Raw genomic sequence first — 23,074 nt, forward strand, 5'->3', positions numbered from 1 at the left:
CCAGGAGTGCAATCCCCCCACCCCATGCAGTGCAGACATAGGGGTAGGAGCTAGCTGGGGTCTGTCTCCAGGGCTGTAATCCCCCCACCCCATGCGGTGCAGACATGGCGGGGTAGGAGCTGGCTGGGGTCTGTCTCCAGGGCTGCAATCCCCCCACCCCATGCGGTGCAGACATGGCGGGGTAGGAGCTAGCTGGGGTCTGTCTCCAGGGCTGTAATCCCCCCACCCCATGCGGTGCAGACATGGCGGGGTAGGAGCTGGCTGGGGTCTGTCTCCAGGGCTGCAATCCCCCCACCCCATGCGGTGCAGACATGGCGGGGTAGGAGCTAGCTGGGGTCTGTCTCCAGGGCTGTAATCCCCCCACCCCATGCGGTGCAGACATGGCGGGGTAGGAGCTAGCTGGGGTCTGTCTCCAGGGCTGTAATCCCCCCACCCCATGCAGTGCAGACATGGGGGGTAGGAGCTAGCTGGGGTCTGTCTCCAGGAGTGCAATCCCCCCACCCCATGCGGTGCAGACATGCGGGGGCGGGGGTATCCATCTCTTGTCCCTGCGCTGGGAGTCCGCTCTGGGCAGCCCGGAACCAAAGGCCCCAGCGCTCGTCCCTACCCGGAATGTCTCGCTGGGACCCCAGGGGCGCCTTTCCTGTCCCTCCCCCGGCGTCAGGCGCTTCCGCCCAAGCCCGGCCCAGGACGAGGGGCAAGGCGCATGTGCACACAGACTTCGCGGGAGTGAACTCTGCGCATGCGCCTCCACGCGCGGCGCACCCGCGGAGAATGGCTCATCGGCTCGCGTCGGGGACTCTGGGGCCGCCTCTCGCTGCCCTGTGGCGAGGGGGCTGCCGGCCGCACGCAGGGGCTGGGCTCAGGGACCGGGCACCGATCCGGCAGGTGAGAGGCGACGGTTTCTTTTCCGGCATTGTCGTAACACGTACGGCTCCGTGTGCCCGTGCAACGGCGCTAACCGTCGCGCCGATGATGTCATCGGGGCGCGCTCCGCGCGGTGATGACGTCCCTGTGGCCGGAGAGAAGCGCTGGTCAGGGGGCGTGGTCTGGTTGTTAGAACGAGGCTGTGGGTGGGAGGGGTGCACAGCTGTGAACGGTGTGAAAGCCCCGCCCCTTGCGCCCTCGGCCCCTCCCCTCCCCCCATCGCGGTGCTCTGGGGGGCAGGGCCCGGCCCTCTCCTGCCCCTCCCGGGGTGCTCCGAGTTCTCCAGCTGCCCACAGAGCCGCCCAGGCTTGGCGCCCCCACCCCCAGCTGCATGGGGGCCAGGCCCGTCCTCTGCCAGCCCGGGCACCGAGGCAAGGCCTAGCTCAGCGCCGAGTCTCCTGGGCCCTGCCAGAGCCCGCCCCGAGGGGCTAAGTCAGGGTCCAGCTGAGGAGCACTGCATGCAGGACTGGGGAGGCGGGGCGAGGGTTGCTTTGTGCCTCCTGGCATGCTGGGTCTGCGTGGCGCCTACTGTCAGTTAGAGCAGCCTCGGCGCGGCTCTAGTTTACGCGTGGGCGGCCTACGGTCCCAGAAGGCAGTTGGAGCACCCTAGCGCTCTGATCATTCTGTGGGGTGCCTGCCCCCGGAGAGCCAGTACAGTCCTGTGTCGATGGTGTACGTGAGACTACTCTTTGCTGTTCTAGTGGCTCGAGGGGATCCGCACCCTGCAGCAGGACAACCCGGGGAGCAGAGCGTCCTCTTGGCAATGGCTCTGCTCAAAACCACCCAAAGGTATGTGTCTCCAGCAAGGCTACCTGTAGGGCCTTTTACTTCACTAGCTTTCTTAGTGTAGCTGTGGTTTGCAGAGGGATATAGACCTTAAACAAGAAGAGAGCGAATGCAAGCCCCGAGTGAAAGGGGCTTGGGAATGGATTGCAGAACAACACTACACACAGAAGGTGGGCTGCTGCTACAGGTCTAAGGATCATTAAAGATCTAAAACAATGGGGACCAGAGATCTGGCTGAACTCCTTGGGTCAGGGATCGATTTTTTGTTCTGTGTTTGTACTTTGTCTGACACCATGGGGTCCTGGGCCGTGATGCTCCCAGGTGCTACCATAATACACCTAATAGTGTACATCGCTTGGTAGGCCCTGGGCCCATTAATAATAATAATAGCCCCTAGTGATGTTAAAGGGATGTCATCAGCTTAAAAATCACACTTCTGTTTAAGGGTAGGTTTTTTTAATGTGTGTTCAGGTAACAGCTGAGATTCTTGTGGCTATAAATCCAGACAAATCGGCAGGGGGACTCGGGCAGGGCCCAAACCTCACTGTAACTCACTTTCTGCAACTGCCTAGATTCAAACTGCTCCTGGCCCTTTGATAAGTGTTGTGTTGCAGGGCTCTTGCCTGCTGCCCTGTTCTATATTCCCACAAAATCACCTCAAACCTGAATGTTGGGGCACCTTTTCTCCAGAACTCCCCTGTGCAGTGGGATAGTCGAAGGTAACCGATGTGAGCTGAGTGAGTCCCTCTCCTGGCTTAGTCTGCATTCCAGCCTTTGAACCACAGAATGGGGGGATGGATCCCCACTAGAGATCAGGATGTCTTTGTCTGTAGACTTTCAAAGAGTGCAATGCAAGGCATTCCTCTGTGCAGAGACCTTCCCTCTACAGAGGCAGCAACATACTAGCTAGCAGGTGTTTCTTCCTTCCCTTGGATCGATCTGTCCAAGTTAGATCCCAGAAGCAGAGATCTTCTTTCTTGGACAATGCTGTTTGGTAAATAAGTGTAAAACTATGTGCTCTAATAATATCTGGTATTGACTGTTGTAACCTCCTTCTCTCCAATTGTGTAGATACTAATCTGCCCCCTGCAGTCCATTCAGAAGGCTGTCATCAAAATCATTTCCCCTCACCTTTTGGTTTTGGTTTAGTGTCTTCCTGGTTTGCCCAGAATCTTTCCCCTATAAAGAGAGGGGGCTCTTTGACTGGACAGTGTCTGTCCAGTGTCACTGTACCTTTAAATAACCAAAACACAATCACTTTCTCTCTAAGGCTTTGAGAAGTATTTTAAGAAGAATGGAAGAAGTTCCGGCCCAGCAGAGGATGCTCACGAGACTAAAGGTAAACAGTCCTAAATCCTCCAGGGCTGGTCCTTAGGTCTTCAAAAGATGCTCAGGAGTGGGAGTTTTAGTGAGGGGCTGGATAGCGATTGCTACAGTGTGGATGTGTGTAAAATACTCGCATAGTCCATGACCATGAGTCAGTACGTTTCCCCACCACCACTTCTCTGAGAATTCAGCCCTTGTCTTGACACCCAACTCTCTCTCTATTCGAGTCCTGCCCACCTCCATAGGATCTGCTGATACACCTCAGTTCAGATCTGTAAAATCCCCATTGCTCTGTAGGTTTCTGAGTACAGTTGGCTTTATCTCACTTGCCCTGTCAACCTCTTTTTAAATATTTTTTCATTAGACCTTCCAAACAGGGCTGGCTTATTTAATAAATGGGCTGGCTGTTCGGCATGTGAATGGGATGAGGAAGTTGGGCTTCTTTATGTCTCTTCTCAAAGCCCATTGTCTGTCTTAACGCAGCTTTCTTTTCCCTAGGCCTCCCTGATCCAAAAGCGCTCGGTCATGGGGGAGATGGCGGAGGAGGTGGTGGCAAGAGAGGAGGGAAGAAGGAGGATTCTGGGTGGTGGAGGCGCATGTGGAAGGTCAGTAGCTCTGTTACGGGGCAATGACAGTTAAGGTTCCAGAAGGATTATGTCCCTTTGTTCATTCCGAAAATCCTTCTCCGTCCCCACAGGGTTCATCGACCTGTCTCTTGCAGGGCAGACTGAATTGCCTGGAAAGTCCCACGTAAATCTCTTCATTAGTTTAGTGGTTCAAGTGACTCCCTGTTTGCAGTGTAAATCTGCTGTCTGGCTCTTCCTTCAGATCGCTCCAGCGTAATGTTCACCACAGTCACTCACCATAACCGTCACTTTGGACCCTGTGTCCGAAACGTTTCTGTTTGTGCCCCAGCAGCAGCTGTGGGAATACAATATCCATCGCAAGCCGCGGATATAATATTCCACAGCAAATCACATACAGGGCTGCAGTGGCCAGGGCTTAGTTGGAATGGGGGCAGGGAAGGGGTGGGGCCTCACAGAAGGGGTGGAGTGGGGGCAGGGCCAGGGCAGCGGGAGGTGGGTGGTCAGTGGTGCGGCCCTCGGCCACATGAGGACTAGTACGTTGGCCCCTCGTGGTCATTTGAGTTTGAGATCTGTGATGTAAAGGTTTTCCTGCCAGTCAGACTCACTGCTCCTTGTGTGGGTTTGTTTTTTAAAAACTAGGAAACTCCTAAACACAAACTTAATTAACTCGGGGTTAAGGAAGCTGAAATTGCTGTATAACCCTTAGGTACCATGCCTACCTATAGCATTGCCACTCAAAATACCCAAGCACTGAAGAGACAGGAAATGAGCGATGGCAGGAAATGTTCCCTTGGCTAAGGACAGTATCCATGTGAAAACTCTACAAATCACAGGGGGAACCTTAGTGCTGGCCCACAGCCCGGACTCACAAGTGAGGGACGTCTGGATTGAAAGAGTTCTTTAGCCTGTCCCGTAGGTCAGGGCGAAGGTGGTGGTTGGAATGTGTAGGGTGAACTTTCCCCTCAGGAGAGTGGTGAATCGATAGAATATTGACATGAGTGATCTGAACTAGTCATTTCCTGTCGCTAATACGTGGGTATTTTAATGGCAGTGCTGTAGTTAGATACGTGACAGAAGTCACTAACTGCATCAGCTTCCTTTTTTCAGAGTCATTGGAGTTTCCTGTGAGGGTTACAAACCTGGATTACAAACCCTTTTGCTTTTTGCCTATAGTAACTAAAAACGGTGCAGAATTTCTCTGTTGGAGGGATCTAGGTATAGTTTTTCTTTTGGGATTAACATTAGCTCTGTGAGACAGTGGGGTGGGGGGCTACCTTGGAAAGGACGCATGAATAAAGCTATGTGACATGCAGCTCAGAGCCAGAGGTGTGGCTAGTGATGACTGTGTGTTCCTTCTGGGTCGGGTGGCCAAGGCATCCTGGGACCTGTACTCTGCAGGCCACGCCTCCACGTTCGAGGTGCGAATGGTTGATGTTTCCTGTGGTTTGGTTGGGCAGCACGTCAGATCGGTGCTCAGGCTGCCCGCGCGTCCCTTCTCAGGCAGAGTATGGGGGCCCAGGCCCAACTGCACCCTGGTGCACGAGTACAGGCATTGACTCCAGTCTGATGCACTGGGCTCCAGCTCTACATGTGAGCGCTCAGTGTAGACAGGCTCCGCGTTCGGAGACCAGGGTGGGGCTGCAGCACAAATGCACTGGCTGTTTCTTCACAGTTAGAGCAGTTGTGCACCCCTTTCGAATCTGGTGTGCCAGCAGCCTGCTCTGAATCGTTCAGCAGCACTGTGGGGCTGGCTGTCAGGGCAGGGGGCAGCAGGGAACTGACAGTTGCTCCCAGGCTAATTCTGAATGCTGGGTGTTTATTTCCCAGTTGGAATCAGGCTGCTGACTTTTAGTGTTCTTTCCTTTCCTCCCACCCCAGGGAGAGTTCCCCTGGGATGACAAAAACTTCGGCTACCTGGCTGTCATGGGGGCAGGCGCTGCTGTGGGATTCCTCTATTTTTTTTGGCGAGATCCTGGCAGAGAAATCAACTGGAAGCATTTTGTCCATTACTACTTGGCTAGAGGATTGGTGAGGAAATGTCATCTGTGTGAGTGAGAATGGCTCTCTCCTGGCTCATTGTGCACGTTTTTCCCATTTGTCCACTTGTTACTAGCACAGTGCTTGGGCTACTAAGTCACCTCTGAATCCTGCTGACTTTAGGCTGGGGGAGACCACCCCCAGAGGGCCGCTGGAAAGCAGTGACTATTCAGGCACCATTCTGAGGCTGGAGTCAGGGGGCAACTTCTGTTTTGATCAGGGAGAGCCCCGTTATCAGAGCATGGGCACCCCTTTACTCCCATTCCTCACTTCCTGCCAATTTTTCCCAGAGGACTGGGTGTTACACATCAAATGATCCTGTGCGAGGGGTCCCACACTAGCCCAGGGCTGCCCTTTATCTCTAGCATGTAACTTGCAAGGCCTTGTGTGCCCTGTGCCAACTGCCTCTAAATCCTGGGGCAAGGTCCCTAGGTTCTGCGGCAGCTTCATATAACTGGAGGAGAGGGATGTATTGAATTAATAATGCAGTCCCTGCCAGAGCCTCTGTTGTTTTATTTTGACTTTGTCTATTTTATGCTGTCTCCAAAATTTCAGTTTTCAGTGTGGCACAAGTTGCCATCCTTAGGGTTCAGAGTTAACGCCTCATTAATAATGGGGCGGTTTGAACTTCCAAGTTGTTGTTTTAGGTTTTCTGCAGAGTCAGGCAAGCACCTCTGTGTCCATTTATGCTTGGTTCATGTTGTCCAGCGTTTCACCACAACTATGAGGTCTGGAAGGGCGTCAGTGTCTCTGTGTGTCTGTCTTAGGAAGCAGAGATTCTGAGCTCACTTCTCCGATCTGTTCTTATCAGGGGTGCCCCAGAGCGCTCCTGGCCGTCAGTGCTCCGGGCTGGCCACCGACTACATCAGGATAGTGGGGGCTTCTGGGTTGTTGTGTGCACCCTGTGAAGCCTACCTTAAAGCTAGCATATTATGTGAACAGACACCCCACAATTGTTCCCTGGAGACTGACTCTGTGCCCTGCTTTCTTGGGCCCCAGTAATTATGGGAAACCCCAGGTGGGGGCTGGCTCTCTCAGTAAGGCGGCACGTGGAGACTTCCCCAGACCTGTGTCCTGGTGCTGCTCTGCTGTTGGGCTGGGAGCCCCTCGCCATGCCTGCGTAACTGCCCTTGCTGCCCGCTCCCCACACTGCTGACGCCATTCGGCTGGTCCCGGCTGAGGCGCTATTGGGATTGCTGCTGGATGGACAACGCTTAGAGTTTGTCATGGCTGGGGGGATGAGGGTGGCCTGAGCTTATCACAGGGGCTCTGCCATCCGGGGAGCGTAGACAGGCTTTAATTGCACCCTCCCCTTTCCAGTGGGGTTGGGTTAAAAGGACTGTTGCCTCTGGCTGCCAGCTCCCCCAGGGTGTCTGGTAATTACTCCCGGGAGAGCAGCTGCCCCTTTACAAACAAGGGCTGTACCGCCAGGGCGGTGGATGGGGGCTGGCTCTCCAGGGCGGGGGGTGCGATCGGGGGCTGGGGGATGGGCGGTGTGATCAGGGGCTGGCTCACCAGGCCGGGGCTGGGGACGGGCGGTGCGATCAGGGGCTGGCTCGCCAGGCCGGGGCTAGGGACGGGCGGTGCGATCAGGGGCTGGTGCGATCAGGGGCTGGCTCGCCAGGCCGGGGCTGGGGACGGGCGGTGCGATCAGGGGCTGGCTTGCCAGGCTGGGGCTGGGGACGGGCGGTGCGATCAGGGGCTGGCTCGCCAGGCCGGGGCTGGGGACGGGCGGTGTGATTGCCAGTCCAGGGCTAGGGAGGGGCTGTCTCATCGCCTGCCTGTCTGTCTGTCTGTCTTAGGTGGACCGTCTGGAAGTGGTGAACAAACAGTTTGTGCGCGTGGTCCTTGTGCCGGGTGTGACCTCGGAGGTAATGGGATTGTTTCCTAGGTGTGTGGGAGGAGGGGTCTCAGCACAGGCACACAAAGAACTGGGGGAGGACAGGGAAGCCCCCAGGTGAGCATGTCCTGTACAGAGCCCCACAGCACAAGCCGGGCTGCTGGGGCCACAGAGCGTCCCTGCCCCCAGAGTGGAGGCCGTGCGCTCTCTGCATGTTGCTGATGTGCCCAGGGAGGGTGGAGAGGCCTCTGATGCAGCTGCCCTGTGAGATAGCTCAGTGAGTGCAGCAGGCAGAGGGCAGCGCTTGGTCCTGCTGGTGGCTTGTTGGGCCCAGCCGGGGATCCTGCCCATGGGTGGGGGGCGGAGGCCGATGCAGCGACTGACTGGCTCCGGGTCTGTCCCTGGTCCCTGCAGAGGTACGTCTGGTTTAACATCGGCAGCGTCGATGCCTTTGAACGGAACCTGGAGACTGCCCAGCTGGAGCTGGGAATGGAAGGCGCTCAGCGGGTCGCAGTGATTTACACCAGGGAGAGTGACGGGTGAGTGCCAGCCGGGGGAGCGGCTGGAGCCCGGGCCGGCTGCGGGCGCTCTGCGGCACCATTGTTGCTGTGTGACAGTGGCTTGTGCTTCTCTCCCCTCCCAGCACGTTCCTCATGAGCATGGTGCCCACTCTGCTGCTGGTTGGCTTCCTTCTGTTCACTCTGAGACGCGGGCCAATGGGAGCCGGGCGCGGAGGACGAGGGGGCGGGCTCTTCAGCGTTGGCGAGACCACGGCCAAGATCCTGAAAGACAACGTCGACGTGCAGTTCCGAGACGTGGCCGGCTGCGAGGAAGCCAAGCTGGAGATCATGGAGTTCGTGAACTTCCTGAAAAACCCCAAACAATACCAGGACCTGGGCGCCAAGATCCCAAAGGTGCCGTCTCAGGGAGGGGTGGCTGGGTCCCCTCTGCTGAGCTGTTGGAGCGCTGTCCTGGGGGCTCCAAGGGGTCCAGGACCCTGAGCTGAGCTTTGTGACTAACGGAGAAAAGAGTGAGGAAAGGTGGGCCCAAGGAACGGCAGAGGGCAGCTCGTCCAGACCCGTGGCCTGTGTCCCAGGCCTGAGCCGTGCTGCATACGTAGCTCGGCCTACAGATGGGTTCCCTTGCCGCAGATGGTGGGGAGCGTTTATCAGCGTGGTGCGGAGAGGGCGTGCTGCGAGTGCCCGGCTCCGCGAGGAGCACTGAAGCTTTCACAGCTGTGCAGCGGGGACGCTCGGATTCACGGACCCGGGCCGTGGGTTTAAACTTGTGGGTTTAGTCGCCTCTCTTTTCCCTGGGATGTCCGTTGGTTACCGCGGGGACGATAATGTCATTGGTGTGGGCCGGCTTAGTGGCACCTGTAAGTGCCGGTGAACGCGCTGTTTTGAGGCGTAGGAGGCACCAGGGTGTGCGGGGTGCAAGGCGTGGGGGGGGGGGGGCAGGGGAGGGGGAGCAGGTGTCTGTGCACGCACATGGACACGCTGTCTCAGCTTCCTTCCCTTGCTGGCCCTGGGAAGCCAGCTCGGAGCCCAGTGACCCGTTCCCCTCGGGCCCTGTGGCACGGCGCCATCTGGTGATCCTGGGTGCTGTGGAGCCCTGGGTGCTGGCAGTGCTGGACTCTGCCGACAGGCGGCCAGGTCTGTCCCTGTCCTGCGGGCCAGGCCTGCTACGAGTGATTCTAGCGGAGGCTGCTGGGAGGGAACCAGTCCCCAGACATGCCCCGGGGCACCAGGTGACAGGGCGCTTGGAGCAGCCTTGGCAGCCCTGCTGACGGCCCCACGCTAGCGCTGGTCTCTGTTGTCTCTGCTGCAGGGTGCTGTGCTCACGGGCCCACCGGGCACCGGGAAAACCCTCCTGGCCAAAGCAACGGCGGGAGAAGCCAACGTTCCCTTCATCTCGGTGAATGGCTCGGAGTTCCTGGAGATGTTTGTGGGTGTGGGGCCCGCGCGGGTAAGTCTGCGGCAGCGCAGCTCACAAGGGCTCCCCAGAGGAAGCGCAAGTCCCTTCTGCAGGGGTCATCTCTGGTGTTGGAGCTAGATGGTGGGGGTGGCTCTCAGCTGCCATGAGAGCCTGGGGAGCGTGGGTCTCCCTGGGTGGTGGCAGGACAGGAAGGCAGCTGGGCTCCAGCCTCTCTTCCAGTACTGGCTCTCTGCCTCCTGTCTGGGGCTGGGCAGGCAAGGGCTGGCTGGGTGCAGGGCTCCCACTTGCAGCAGCTGCGTGTCACAGAGTCCACGGATGATGCTCTGGAACTGCTCCCTACGAAGCCAGGAAGGACTCTGGGGGAGTCTCCTCTCTGGGAGCAGACTGTCTGCAGGGCAAAAAGCTCACACAGCTTCCACCTTCCTGGGTCTGACTTCGGAGCATTCAGCATCCTCTGCCCCTCCGTGCGCTTCTCACAGCGAGTCCGCCCAGGCGGGGTCCTGGGGAAGCCAGAGGGTCCTGCACCCCAACTCCACAGTCAGACGTGACCATCAGCCAGCCAGTAAAACAGAGGTTTATTAGATGACAGGAACATGGTCTAAAACAGAGCTTGTAGGTACAGAGAACAGGACCCCTCAGCCGGGTCCATTTTGGGGGCAGTGAGCCAGACAACCACGTCTGCACTTCAGTCTTCCTCCCCAGCCAGCCCCAAACAGACTCACCCTCCAGCCCCTTCTCCTCTGGGCTTTGTCCCTTTCCCTGGTCAGGAGGTCACCGGATTCCTTTGTTCTCCAACCCTTTAGCTCTCACTTTGCTGGGGGGAAGGGCCCAGGCCTTCAGTTGCCAGGAAACAGGGAGCTGGCCATTCTCTGTGTCCAGACCCCTGCACACACCTACCCTCTAGGGCTCTGCAACGATCATACACCCTTATCCCACCACCTAGATACTTAAGAACTGCATAGGGGAAACTGAGGCACCCCCACACTATTCAGAGAAAACGTTAAGAACAGTCCCACTTTGTCACACTGGGCCTGCTGGCAAGCGGGGCATGGGGCAGTGATGGGGAGGCTGCCCAAGTACACAGCACAGGAAGGAGGCACATTTTAGCCAGTGGAGCCGGCACTGGCGGTTCTGAGCAGGCCGTGAAGGGATGGCTTGGGACTTTCCTCCCTCCACAAGCCTAGCTGCTCCTGCTGACCCATCGTCACCCCCTTGTGCAAGGCTGGCTCAAGGGTTGGGGGAGAAGATATGTGCGCCATGGGGCATCTCTGGGTCCCATCCCACCAGCCTCCTGCTGCAGTGGAGAGCCCAGCTGTGTGGTCCTTTCAGCCCGAGCCATCAGTTTCCACTGGTTCTATTCCCAAGGCTCTTTGCAAGGAGAAAGGAGTCTCGGGCAAAAGCTGGGCCTGGCTCCTCCAGGGGTTAGCTTGGTGCTGTTGTCCTCCTCCCACCTCAGCCCTGGCGGGAGCATCCCAGACCAGTCAGAGCCGTGCCTGGGGAGCCTCCGGACGCTCCGTCTCTGGGGACAATGGTGCGGAGAGGGTGACTGGCTCTGCAGAGCGCCTGCTGAATCCCATCCCTGCGGAAAGGCAGTGGCCAGTGGAGGCCTGTCTGGAGCCTTGGAACCCCAGTGGACCCATTGCATGTGGCTGTTTCAGGTTCGGGACATGTTTGCCTTGGCCCGCAAACATGCCCCCTGCATCCTGTTCATCGATGAGATCGACGCTGTCGGTCGGAAGCGGGGCCGGGGGAACTTCGGGGGGCAGAGCGAGCAGGAGAACACCCTGAACCAGCTGCTGGTCGAAATGGACGGTGAGTGAGATTAGGGTTGGAAGAGACCTCAGGAGGTATCTAGTCCAACCCCCTGCTCCAAGCAGGACCAACCCCAACTAAAGCAGCCTGCGGCAGGGCATCAGGGCGCTCCTTAGAAAGTCGCTGGTAATGCCCCAGCCCAGAGTGCCGGGTGCTCCCAGACATGCCAGGGCGAGGGGCGCTGCACGGCTGCTCAGAGCCTAAATAGTGGCTTTTGCTCAAAGCTAGTGAAAGCAGAAGGTCTGGCTTGAGCAGTGGAATCTGGTCTACTGGGCCCACACAGCAATACAGCCGTGAGCCCCTCACAGCCTGCTGGGCAGTCCAAGCCCTCCCAGTCTCCTGTGCATTTTGCTTGTTCCCTTCCCCACTGTCCTCTGCCGGTATCTGTGTGACCTCCTCCCACTCTGTTTAGGGTTCAACTCCAGCACCAATGTGGTGGTGCTCGCAGGAACAAATCGCCCAGACATTCTGGACCCTGCGCTGATGAGACCAGGGCGCTTTGACCGTCAGATTTACATTGGTAATGTCTGCCACGCCTAACCCAGGCAGCTTCGGGCTCTGCCCTCCTCCCTTGCTCCCCAGCCTAGACTTGATCATAAGTGGTAGAGAAAAGAACTGTCTTGCCCTACAGCTGCTAACGCTGCCTTCACAAAGCCAGGGGACCAGCTGCTGAGCCACTGAGTGTGGGGTGGGGAGATCTGGTTCTCGCCTTGCCTGGTGTGGGGAGCCTGCTGCCCTGTGGAGCAGATTGAATTTCCCCCAGCTTGGCTGGAAGTTGCAGGATCTGTGTAAACATGGAGTTCCATGAGAGTTGCAAGGAGTGGGGGGAGCCCAGCGGGGGTTAATGTAAAACGGGCAGGGCTGGAAGCAAGACCAACCCTGGCCTGGTAGATCCGTTACCCCAGTGCCAAAGGGGGTCATGGGCAACACTGATACCATCTCGGCTCACGCTGCACAGGGCTCTGGGCAGCGGCTTGTGGGACTGGGGGCTCTAGCTGTCCTCGGGGCAGGTGCTGTTGTAAACAGGCCTTTGCCACTAGGCAGCCCAGCCCAGCAAGTGTCACTGGGGGCGTTACAGAGTTTGGGGGCGTTCTGTGCACCTTCAAGTCCCCCAGCCGTTTCCGAACCATCCTGGCTGTGTGGTGTCGCTGTGGGGCTGTTATGCAGCCCGTGGGGTCTCTGCAGTGATCTCTGTACGTTGTGCGGCTGGAGGTGCTCTGGATACAGGCATCGCTGTCGTGTCAGGGAAACAGGGACACTTCCGGGCGGCTGACTGTAAATAAAGATGGCTGTGAGTGTTCTCTTCCAACCCAGGGCAGAAAAAGGCCCCTAACTAGTGAGTCCAGTGTGGCGAGGATACGAGGTGGTGGGGAGAAGACGTCCCTGTGGAGAGCTTGTGTGGAAGTAGGAGCCCTGCATTATTCGGTTCTGAAACAGCCTCTCTGGCTCTGTTCTCACCCAGGTCCGCCTGATATCAAAGGCAGAGCATCCATCTTTAAGGTCCACCTCCGGCCCCTGAAACTGGAGGAAAGCGTCAGCAGAGACGCCCTGGCTCGGAAATTGGCTGCATGGACTCCAGGATTCACTGGTGTGTGGCCGGGAAATACCAAGTGGGAGGAGGCGTGGGGGGAGGGAGCAGTAGCAATTGGCTGATCTGCTGTGATGGGAGGACAGATGCCAAGGGGCTCTGGTAGTACCTAGACAAAGCAGCTGTGAGCCTCCTGCCGTTATGGACATGGTCATGAGCTGCACAGTAAATATTCATTGCAGCCTTCCAGCTCCAGCAGGGTTCAATACACGGTGAACTGGAGTCACTGTTTTCTTCTGTCTCTGCTGCAGAGGGCTGAGTTAGCGCGTCTGCATGCTGCCCCCATGGCAGAAGGCAGCCAGGCCTCGCCCTGTTCTGCAGGACGGCAGAGGGATCCCGGTGCTGCCCCACGTTCTCTCGGTCTTGGTCCCGTTTCGGCTGTGAATGGGACCGTCCCCCACGCACTGGTCCTTTCTCGGTGGGGTGTGATGTGTGCACACAGGCGGGGACAAGAATGCTGCAGTGCTGCTAGGCCAGAGGACTCGCCTCGGCTATTCCTGAGCTGTGTTCGTATGCACCACTCTGTCCAGAGCGCCCCCCTCAGTCAGGTGTGCTTGGTGGGGGTTCCACCTTCCTTGGAGCCCCAGGGACTGGAGCTGGGATACCTGAGCAGAGGGGCCGTGGTCTGCCTGGCTGGTCCTGCTGCTGGAATTGTGCTGCGGTGGGGCGTTAGCCAAGGGGAGGGTGGCGGGAGCCTGTTAGCTGTGTGTGAATGGCAGGGGAGCGCGGCTCTGCGGGTGCCAGTGAGGCAGGGTGACTGAGGAGTCCAGCACCCTCCTCTGAGGGGACTTGGGGTGAAGCAGCAGCCTCCCAGCAGGGGGTTCAGTCAAGTTCCAGCCCCACAAAGCCCTACGCCCCGAGTGCTCCTGTGCCTGGGAGCCCAAGTGCTGCACCGGTGCCGGGTTTGCTGCTCGACACCCAGAGCCCAGGCAGCCTGGGGGACGCGGGTCAGCTCCTGTGGTGCCCCGTGCCGCTGAGGTAGCGCTCACCCTGCTGGCCGTTTCTCGCTGTGACTGTCCTGAGCCATGGCTGCGGGGCGCTCCAGCTGCCTTGGCTTGTCTGGGCTCCTCACGTGGGCGTGGGGACTAGGCTGATGGCGTGGCCCTCCTGTCCATAGGTGCTGACATCTCCAACGTCTGCAACGAGGCTGCCTTGATTGCCGCTCGCCACTTGAATCCCTCTGTTGCCGAGAAGCACTTTGAGCAGGCCATCGAGAGAGTCATCGGGGGTGAGGCCAGCTCGGAGCTCTGCTGGGGGATGCGGCTATAGGGGGGTTCTGGGACCCACGCAGGGCGTGGCTGGCTGCTGCAGCTTGCTTTGGCCCTGCGCACAGCCACACAGCTCTGCTGCTAGAGCAGAGACTGACTCAGAAGGTTCGGGGCTTCTGCTGAGCCTGGCAGACGATGCGCTAGGCAAGGTGGGGTTCTCCAGGGCCCTGGGGCTCAGCCCAGGCTCAACTGGTGGTCGGGCCCTGCTCCCAGCTGAGGGGAAGGAAGAGTCCTAGGGAGATGCCCAGGCACTTCTCTTAGGGGGCGTTGCTGTCGGGGAGCCACCTCTGGTGCTGTCAGGAAGTCGACTCTGTGTCCCCCGTACTTGGCTTAGGGGTGATGCTCCTCCTCCCCCTGCCCCCCCGCCTAGGAGCTAAGCTGAGCACACTCCTGCTAGCCTGGGAACGCAATGGGTGGGTCCCTGCAGGGTGAGGGTAGCATCTGCAGAGCTTCCCAGGCATGGCACAAAGAGCCACGTGCTCCCTGGGGAGTCTCGGCCAAGCGGGGAAGAATCGTGGGCTGCAGCTGATGGAGGAGGCTGAGGCGCTGGAATGAAAAGCACCAAGTTTTCCCCAGGGGATGGAAAGCAGCAGGGCTGCTGGGCCGTGTGCAAACCCCAGCGCTGCCGCCCCAGCCCTCTGCAGCCTCAGCCTGCTGAGCTAACGGTCGTGCAGCTCCTGGGCCTGCAGTGGCTCAGAACAGCGCTTCCAGCCATCCAGAACTCGGCCCAGCCCCGCAGAAGAGGTGCTCGAGTGAATGAACATTCAGGGTCCCTTCCTGCGCTCTATCTTCCCGTCCTCCCACGCAGCCGGGAGTGTCCAGGGGTTCCTTGTCTTCCTCCTGTGGCCCCTCCAATCACCACAGCATCAACTTACCTCCCGGCAGTCCTGTGAGCTCCTAACTCCTGAGCTTGTGTTCTAGAAACCCACGCAGAGAGCTGGCAGCTCCCATGGCCAGGCACATCCCTCTAGGGGGGAAATGTGAGGGGCCAGTGCCTCCCCTGAGCCTAAAGAGCAGGCTGGGCCTCAGGAATCATCCCTAGCCAGCGAGCCAAGGCCCCAGGTGCTGTCCCTGGCTCGGAAAGGAGAGGAGTGGGGTTCTCCCTTCTGGGTGTTGTGGACACGGCTGGGTTTGTTTCACTGGGGCAGGGGGCTTTCTGGCTCCCAGCTATGGGGTCCTGGTACCTGTCTACCCATGAGTGTCGCTGACTCTCCCGAACCTGTGTCCAGGTCTCGAGAAGAAGACCCAGGTTCTGCAGCCGAACGAGAGGACCACAGTGGCCTATCACGAAGCTGGACATGCCGTGGTGGGGTGGTTCCTGGAGCATGCTGATCCCCTGCTGAAGGTTTGTGTCTAGCCTGCTCCCGCTTCCCAGTGGCAGCCTGACAGGGCTTTCCCATTGCTCTGGCCTCGAGCCTGGCGGATCTGGAACTTCACAACACGCCCTCCCCAAGCGTGACCGGCAGGGGGCTCAGGTCAGGATGAGGAGCTGGCAGCACGGATGGGCCCGCTCTGTTGACTGGATTATACCCTCAGTGCCAGATGGCTGTGGAGGCTGTTGAACATTTTGGTTGTGCCTCAGGCCACCCTCTGTGACGAAGTGGGACTGTTCTTAATGTTTCCTCTGAATAGTGTGGGGGTGCCTCAGTTTCCCCTAGGCAGTTCTTAAGTATCTAGGGGGTGGGGTAAGGGTGTATGATCATTGCAGAGCCCTAGAGGGCAGGTGTGTGCAGGAGTCTGGACACAGAGAATGGCCGACACCCTGTTTCCTGGCAACTGATGGCCTGGGCCCTTCCCCCCCTGCAAGGTGAGAGCTGAAGGGTTGGAGAACAAAGGGATCAGGTGACCTCCTGGCCCGGGAAAGGAACAAAGCCCAGAGGAGGAGGGGCTGGAGGGGGTTTTCAGTTTGGGGCTGGCTGGGACATGGAGTGAAGTGCAGACGTGGTTGTCTGGCTCACTACCCCCCAGAATGGACCCAGCTGAGGGGTCCCGTTCTCTGCACCTGCAAGCTCTGTTTTAGACCATGTTCCTGTCGTCTAATAAACCTTCTGTTTTACTGGCTGGCTGAGAGTCACGTCTGACTGCGAAGTTGGGGTGCAGGACCCTCTGGCTTCCCCAGGAGCCCCGCCTGAGCGGACTCGCTGGGGGAAAGCGCACGGAGGGGCAGAGGATGCTGAATGCTCTGAGGTCAGACCCAGGAAGGTGGAAGCTGTGTGAGCTGTGTGTCCTAAAGACAGGCTGCTCACAGAAAGGCGACTACCCCAGAGTCCTGACTGGCTTCATGGGGAGCAGTTCCAGAGCATCGCCCAGGGACTCCGTGACAACTGGTGGCAGCGGTGGGATGTACTGCACCCCGTGGATGGCGCTTCCTGCAGTAAGTGACTGGGGAGCAGTAACACGAAGGGGGATTGCCGAGGACCAGGCCTGCTGAAGGCTCAGAGAGGAGCGGTTTCGGGGGGCGGTTAACCCCTGGGAGTGTGTGACCAGCTAGAAGGACTGTGCAGTAACAGGGTTCCCCTGGGGATTGCAGCGAGCAGTCCAAGGGGCGGAGGAGTCTGCAGCTCGACCCTGGCAAAGAGGTGGTGACCTCGAGAAGGGCTGGCACACTAGGGGTTCTCCCTGGAAACCGTGGGGAGCCTGTGAGTCCACAACAACTTGGGAGGAGCGGAGTGATGGCCTGTCACCGTCTCCTTAAGAAGGACATTGTAAGCCTGTGCAAAAAGAGAGGGTTGAGCATTGGAAAGTTCACCAAAGCAGAGTTAATCGTGCAGCTGGAGGAGGATGACCGCTCTAAGGAACAGATTCCTGACCCCAACTGGGGCTATAGCAGGATCTGGGAGCAGCTGAAGCGGGAGCCAGGCATCGCCAAGACTCCTGTCCCCGACCAGACGGGGGTCTTCACGATCGGGTTCCCCATCGGGGGATCAAGACGGACGGGAGTGGAGCTGAGTCCGAGAGAGCAAGAGGACTGTGAGAGACAGCGAGAGCCTGAGAAAGACCTGCAGAAGCAGCAGCAGCATGAACTGGCGGTGGTGGGGTGGAGAGGCCTAGGGGACCTCCCCGGGGTGAGTGGGGATAGATCCCGGGGGGCCAGTTCCGCAGGGAACCTCGAGACTAAATTGCTGCCCCTGGTTAAGGAGGGGGGGGGTGTGGATGCCCACCTCACTGCCTTTGAGCAGGCTGGCGATTTGAACCAAGGGGGCCCTGCGGAAAAGCCCCGGTGTCTAGCTCCCTTGCTGGGTCCCAAGGCCACAGACCCCGTCAGCCAGGTGGTTGGGGATGTGGACAGGCTCCCACTCCTGACCCCAACCTATATGTCTGTGTGGAGTTTCCTGGGGCCAGGCCCCCCGGACCTCCAGTGGGAGCAGAAGGTGATGGTCAATGGGGAGACATTCTTGGGGTGGCCAAAGGGCATGGGCTGCATAAACCTTCCCACATGCGGCCTGCGAGTGCTATCGACCACCCTGACCTAAGGGAGGGCGTGAAACTGGAAGGGCCTGGTGTAACTCCTACCAAGGAATGGGAGAGATGCTGGGGCATCCATGGGAACGTTGGTGGCTTCGAACTTCCCCAGGTCACCGGCTAAAGTGACCCCGCTCAGTTCGATCTCGAAGGGGGGAGAGATGTGACGAAGTGGGACTGTTCTTAATGTTTCCTCTGAATAGTGTGGGGGTGCCTCAGTTTCCCCTAGGCAGTTCTTAAGTATCTAGGGGGTGGGGTAAGGGTGTATGATCATTGCAGAGCCCTAGAGGGCAGGTGTGTGCAGGAGTCTGGACACAGAGAATGGCCGACACCCTGTTTCCTGGCAACTGATGGCCTGGGCCCTTCCCCCCCTGCAAGGTGAGAGCTGAAGGGTTGGAGAACAAAGGGATCAGGTGACCTCCTGGCCCGGGAAAGGAACAAAGCCCAGAGGAGGAGGGGCTGGAGGGGGTTTTCAGTTTGGGGCTGGCTGGGACATGGAGTGAAGTGCAGACGTGGTTGTCTGGCTCACTACCCCCCAGAATGGACCCAGCTGAGGGGTCCCGTTCTCTGCACCTGCAAGCTCTGTTTTAGACCATGTTCCTGTCGTCTAATAAACCTTCTGTTTTACTGGCTGGCTGAGAGTCACGTCTGACTGCGAAGTTGGGGTGCAGGACCCTCTGGCTTCCCCAGGAGCCCCGCCTGAGCGGACTCGCTGGGGGAAAGCGCACGGAGGGGCAGAGGATGCTGAATGCTCTGAGGTCAGACCCAGGAAGGTGGAAGCTGTGTGAGCTGTGTGTCCTGAAGACAGGCTGCTCACAGAAAGGCGACTACCCCAGAGTCCTGACTGGCTTCATGGGGAGCAGTTCCAGAGCATCGCCCAGGGACTCCGTGACACCCTCCCCTGGAGGAGAGCGCCCCTGGGTGCTGGGCACCACGCAGGCAGCGTTGCGGACCCCTCCCTTGCACTGACCGTGTCAAGTGCATTCATTGTCTGCCGGGCTGTTCTGGGAAGAGCATGCTCATTCTCAGGCCCCCTTCTGGCCAGCTCTGGTGTCTCCGGATAAAAGCCGGGCCAAAGGGGTGCTCCCGCAGGGGAGGCGGGAGTGGCCCCAGCATTCCCTCTCGCAGGCAGATTCTAGAATCCGGGAGCCGTGGCGGCGGGGCCAGTCTCACCAGGTGCCTCGTGTCTTGCAGGTGTCCATCATCCCCAGGGGCAAGGGGCTCGGCTACGCGCAGTACCTGCCCCGGGAGCAGTACCTGTACACCAAGGAGCAGCTGTTCGATCGCATGTGCATGATGCTGGGCGGCAGGGTGGCTGAGCAGCTGTTCTTCGGGCGCATCACCACGGGCGCTCAGGACGACTTGAGGAAGGTGACGCAGAGCGCCTACGCCCAGGTAATGCCCAGAGCCAGGAGTGTGTGGTGGCACCATGCTGCCAGGTGTCTCTGCCCGGGGGATGGGAACGGCTCTGCTCGTCCCCATGGAGCTAGCCAGCTTAGTGGGGCTGCTCTCTTCCAGATCGTCCAGTTTGGGATGAGTGACAAGCTGGGCCAGGTCTCCTTCGACTTCCTGCGGCAGGGCGAGATGCTCGCAGAGAAACCATACAGCGAGGCGACGGCCCAGCTGATAGACGAGGAGGTCCGAAGCCTCATCAACTCTGCATACGAAAGGACCCGGGAGCTACTGACGCGGTGTCACGACCAGGTGGAGAAGGTACGTGAACGGCCCCGGTCCATGCCCCAGGGGCACCAGCACAGGGGCCTCTGGTGGCCGGTTGCACTATCGGCCGCTGGATGGTTAGCTCCTCCCACGCTGGCATGGGACACCCTAAGGGGAGGGGAGAGAGCATGCTGGAGCTGCACACGGCATTTGCCTGTAGGGAAGTGTGCGACTTGTGGCAGGGAACATGTCCCTGCCTTCCCAGGGCAGAGGCTGGATGGCTGAGGAATCGGGCTGTGATGATTTTATTTTCCCCACAGGTAGGAAAGCGTCTCCTGGAGAAAGAAGTGCTGGAGAAAGTGGACATGGTTGAATTGCTTGGCCCCAGGCCCTTTGCAGAGAAATCCACCTATGAGGAGTTTGTAGATGGCACCGGGAGCTTGGACGAAGACACCTCCCTCCCAGAGGGCCTGAAGGACTGGAACTGTGAGAGAGATGAGGAGAGCCAGGAGGAGAGAGCACGGGAGAGCACCTCCTAGCAGTGAGAGCCAGCTGGGGAGGACCATGCCAGAGCTGCTGCCAGCCCTTGCCGCTGGGTGGGCCCCGGTCTCCAGGGACCCTTTCTGAGTGCGTCCCCTGGTGATACTGCTGACACCGGACAGAGCCGAGCAGGAGCGAGGCTGTCTGTAAATAGGAACAGCGGACAAGGCCCCTGCACTGCCGTGGTAGGGCTGGTGCACTGGCTTTCCCTCTGAAAGCTGCGGGTCCCGCCCTCTCCTCTCCCCAGGGGCCATCCTATGGCCTGGCTGGCTGACACCCGGTCAGGACAAGTGCTCGTTCCCACTGGCCGGTACAGCAGCTGCTTCTTGGTGCTCATGGCCCAGTCTCTGTGGGCCTGTTCAGTCTGTGCAGGGTGGATGGAGCATGCTCCTACCAGCATCCACCTCTCCCCAGTAGCTGTCCCAAAGCCAGCAACCCTGGAGGGTGCTGGAAGGACTCCCCAGCCATGGGGCGGAGGCTGGGAGCCCAGGCGAGCAGTAGGGTGATCTGTCCGGGAGCCAGCTCTCCTCTGATTAGCGACTCTGTCTAGGATGCGGTTACCCTGGTGCTACCACAGCATCCTCCCCGACTGTAAACCCCCCCCCCCCCCCCCCAGCACAGCCAGCCCTGTATGAGGGAGGCCAAGGATCCCGGGGCATGTCCTATGGCTCCCTGGGGCGTTAGAAGAGCCAACGCCAAAGCGGAGGGGAGGGTGCGCAGACGGGGCAAGATCCTCCCCTGCGAGTTCCTGTCCTCAGTGCCTTCCATGCAGCCTTTGCAGGTTTGCAGCCGCACTCCCGTGAAGTCCTGCTTTGCCCTCGTATCCCTGTGCATAGGCAGTGACTGAGCAAGGACAGAGGTCTAGGAGACGAGCCAGAACAAGTCCAAAGAGCCTTTCAGAGCCGCGGCCACGCGCACCTGGTAGAAAGAGCCTACCTGTGGGAGGTCACTGCAGGGCTAGGCTGAGAGAGGCCCCCCCCTTCGCCTGAGGCACCCGGCTCCAGGGGAGCCAAGAGCTCTGTGGAAATGGGCTAACAAAATGGTGCTAATTAAGTGACGCTGCTGTGGGCTCTGCCCCCTAGCCTGGCCCACCCACCCTGTTGGACGTTGGCAGGAGTAACTCTGGCCCTGTAGGACTCGGTGAGTCGTCTGGCAGTGTGGGGTGCTGGTAGTTGGAAGTTCCCCAGCTCAGACCCCTGTTCTGGGGGGTTGTGACTGGCCATGTGAGTTCCTGGGGGCCTGGCAGCGGGTCTCTTGGCCTGGGGTGTCTTTATGGCACCTATAGCCATGTATCAAAGCAGAGTAGCTGTTGGCCCAGACGTGCCTGGGCTAGATCCTCTCTCCGGGCGGGGCGTTCCTAGCTCAGGCCGATGGGGTGGAAAGGGAGGCCTAGCTTCTAAAAGCTGAGACGTGGATTCCTTCCTTGCGTCGAGCCTGTGCCCTGACAGGGCTTGGACTTTGCCTGCCATGCCTACCTTGCGTGCAGGGGATAGATGGGGCCTGGGTGCGGCACTGCTCTGGCATGGCGGAGCTTTGCGTTTGGGCCCCATGCCATGGCAGTTCAGAAGGTGACGTTTTCGTGGTGGGAGGCAGCTTTGCAAATGGCCTGTGCTGCCTGGCAGGCAGGGCTTCCCTAGCGCCGGTGCCGTGCTTCACTCCTGCCCCGCCTGCCCCTCAGCCAGGAACACAACCGAAAGATTGCGGCACCTCCCACTGCTGGAGGAGGCCGCTTCAGCCAGGCCGCTGGATGGCAGCCGTAGTGCCTTCCCCTGCAGCCATCGGCGTTTAGCTTTGGAGTCCCTTTACTCCCATTTCACGAAGGCAAATGCAGACAGCATAACCCTCATCTGTTACGCTGACATCCCCCTCTGCCTGGTCTAGTCACTTCCCCTGGCTGCAGGAGGGTCGAGCTCAGCTATTCACCCCTGGGAGCATGTTCCAGCCTTCTTGGGCTTAGGAACTGCAGTCCGTACTCCAGAGCCGGGTTCGCTCCTTGCCTCCAGGACCCACTGTCTGGGGGGCAGAGCTGGGCATATCTGCGTGGGGGGTGGAGGGGAGCACTGACTCTCAGAGCCCGGGTCAACTGACTCGGGCTGGTGCTATGGAGCTAAAACTACCAGTCTAGATGTGCCAGGCTCTCCTGGAAGCGTTTCACATTCATGTCACTCCGACAGGGATGTGCTCTGCTGGCTAAGCAGCTACTGTCAGTCATTTCCGCCCCTTGTCTGCTAGCTGTCCTCTGCGGTTCTCTGACATTTGCCGCTTCCAAAACACAAGAAACTGGTACCCTGCAGCTCTCCTCTGACTAGGGCCTGCAGAAAAGGCCCTGGCTTACTCAGCAGAGCTGCCCACTGTTTGTTCCAAGTCGGATCTGCTGACTAGCGGTGAGAAAAGCATTTACTGCCTTTTACTCCCGAAGGACCAGGACCACATTGTGCTAGGCACGAAATTCAGTCTGTTACGCCACTGGAAACAGCAGGCCTGCGCCAATGGCACAAAGGGCATCATGTGAAGGCAGGGGGAATTACATGCCTGGTGTTAATGTACCCTGGAGCCCCACCATTCCTGTGGCTGATGAAGGGAAGAATCCTGTTTGATGTTCAGATGGCAGACTGAGTTTGGGGCACTGGCAGTTAGACAAATCAGACCGTTGCTTGTAAATGGAGCCCTCTGAATTTGACTCACCACCCATAAACATGAGCCGCTCTGATGGAATCCCTTTGTGACATTGCCACGGCACTGGGGCTGTCCTGCCTTCCTTTCCAGCGGTGCCATGCAGGTAGGGGGGAAGGAGAAGATGGAGCTGACTATAATTATTATTTATAATGTATTTCTTTTCATGTGGTCTAGCTGGTGTAGCAATGTGTGCTTGGGAGGGGGAGGGCAGCACGAAGGAAAACTAGCTTTATCGTTGTCTCCGGCGATCCAGCCACGTGTCCAGACCCCCTTTACCACTTTGATAACTGCAGAGTTGTGATTTCAAATGCAGGGTGCCAAATAAACCCAACCCCACTGTGTGGTGAGGGATCATTCCCCTGTGTCAGCACTTTCCTTTCTCCACCAGCCTGAGTGACTGGGCCCCAAGCACGTGTGACCAGCTGAATGGCTGCAGGTGAGGAGCATAGCAGGTCCCAGGGGAGCATTGGACCTGAGGCCCTGGTGAAGGGACTGGAATACCAGGGTATGCAGGACAAATTCCCTCCTGCCCCACCTCTGGCCAGTGCTTTAACCCTCTGCATAAATGCCCAAATTAGGCATCAAATCCCATGTCCACCCAAGTGAGAGTTCACAGTTCTTGTTGAGG

General features: G+C 58.8%; 1 protein-coding gene across 1 annotated transcript; it reads left to right on the plus strand.

Annotated features, from left to right (window-relative positions):
* Positions 1 to 597: 597 nt before the first annotated feature.
* LOC125645402 (mitochondrial inner membrane m-AAA protease component AFG3L1) lies at positions 598 to 22,803 on the plus strand. Its single transcript, XM_048870864.2, has 17 exons — positions 598 to 888; positions 1,629 to 1,716; positions 2,984 to 3,052; positions 3,538 to 3,644; positions 5,505 to 5,654; positions 7,466 to 7,534; positions 7,918 to 8,042; positions 8,147 to 8,417; positions 9,334 to 9,471; positions 11,100 to 11,253; positions 11,666 to 11,773; positions 12,716 to 12,841; positions 13,959 to 14,069; positions 15,339 to 15,454; positions 18,766 to 18,966; positions 19,090 to 19,284; positions 19,551 to 22,803. The coding sequence occupies exons 1-17, from the start codon at positions 613 to 615 to the stop codon at positions 19,767 to 19,769; spliced, it is 2,523 nt and encodes an 840-aa protein (XP_048726821.2). The 5' UTR covers positions 598 to 612; the 3' UTR covers positions 19,770 to 22,803.
* Positions 22,804 to 23,074: the final 271 nt, after the last annotated feature.

The sequence above is a fragment of the Caretta caretta genome, chromosome 12 (genome assembly GCF_965140235.1).
Source record: "Caretta caretta isolate rCarCar2 chromosome 12, rCarCar1.hap1, whole genome shotgun sequence".
Taxonomy (NCBI): Eukaryota; Metazoa; Chordata; order Testudines; family Cheloniidae; genus Caretta; species Caretta caretta.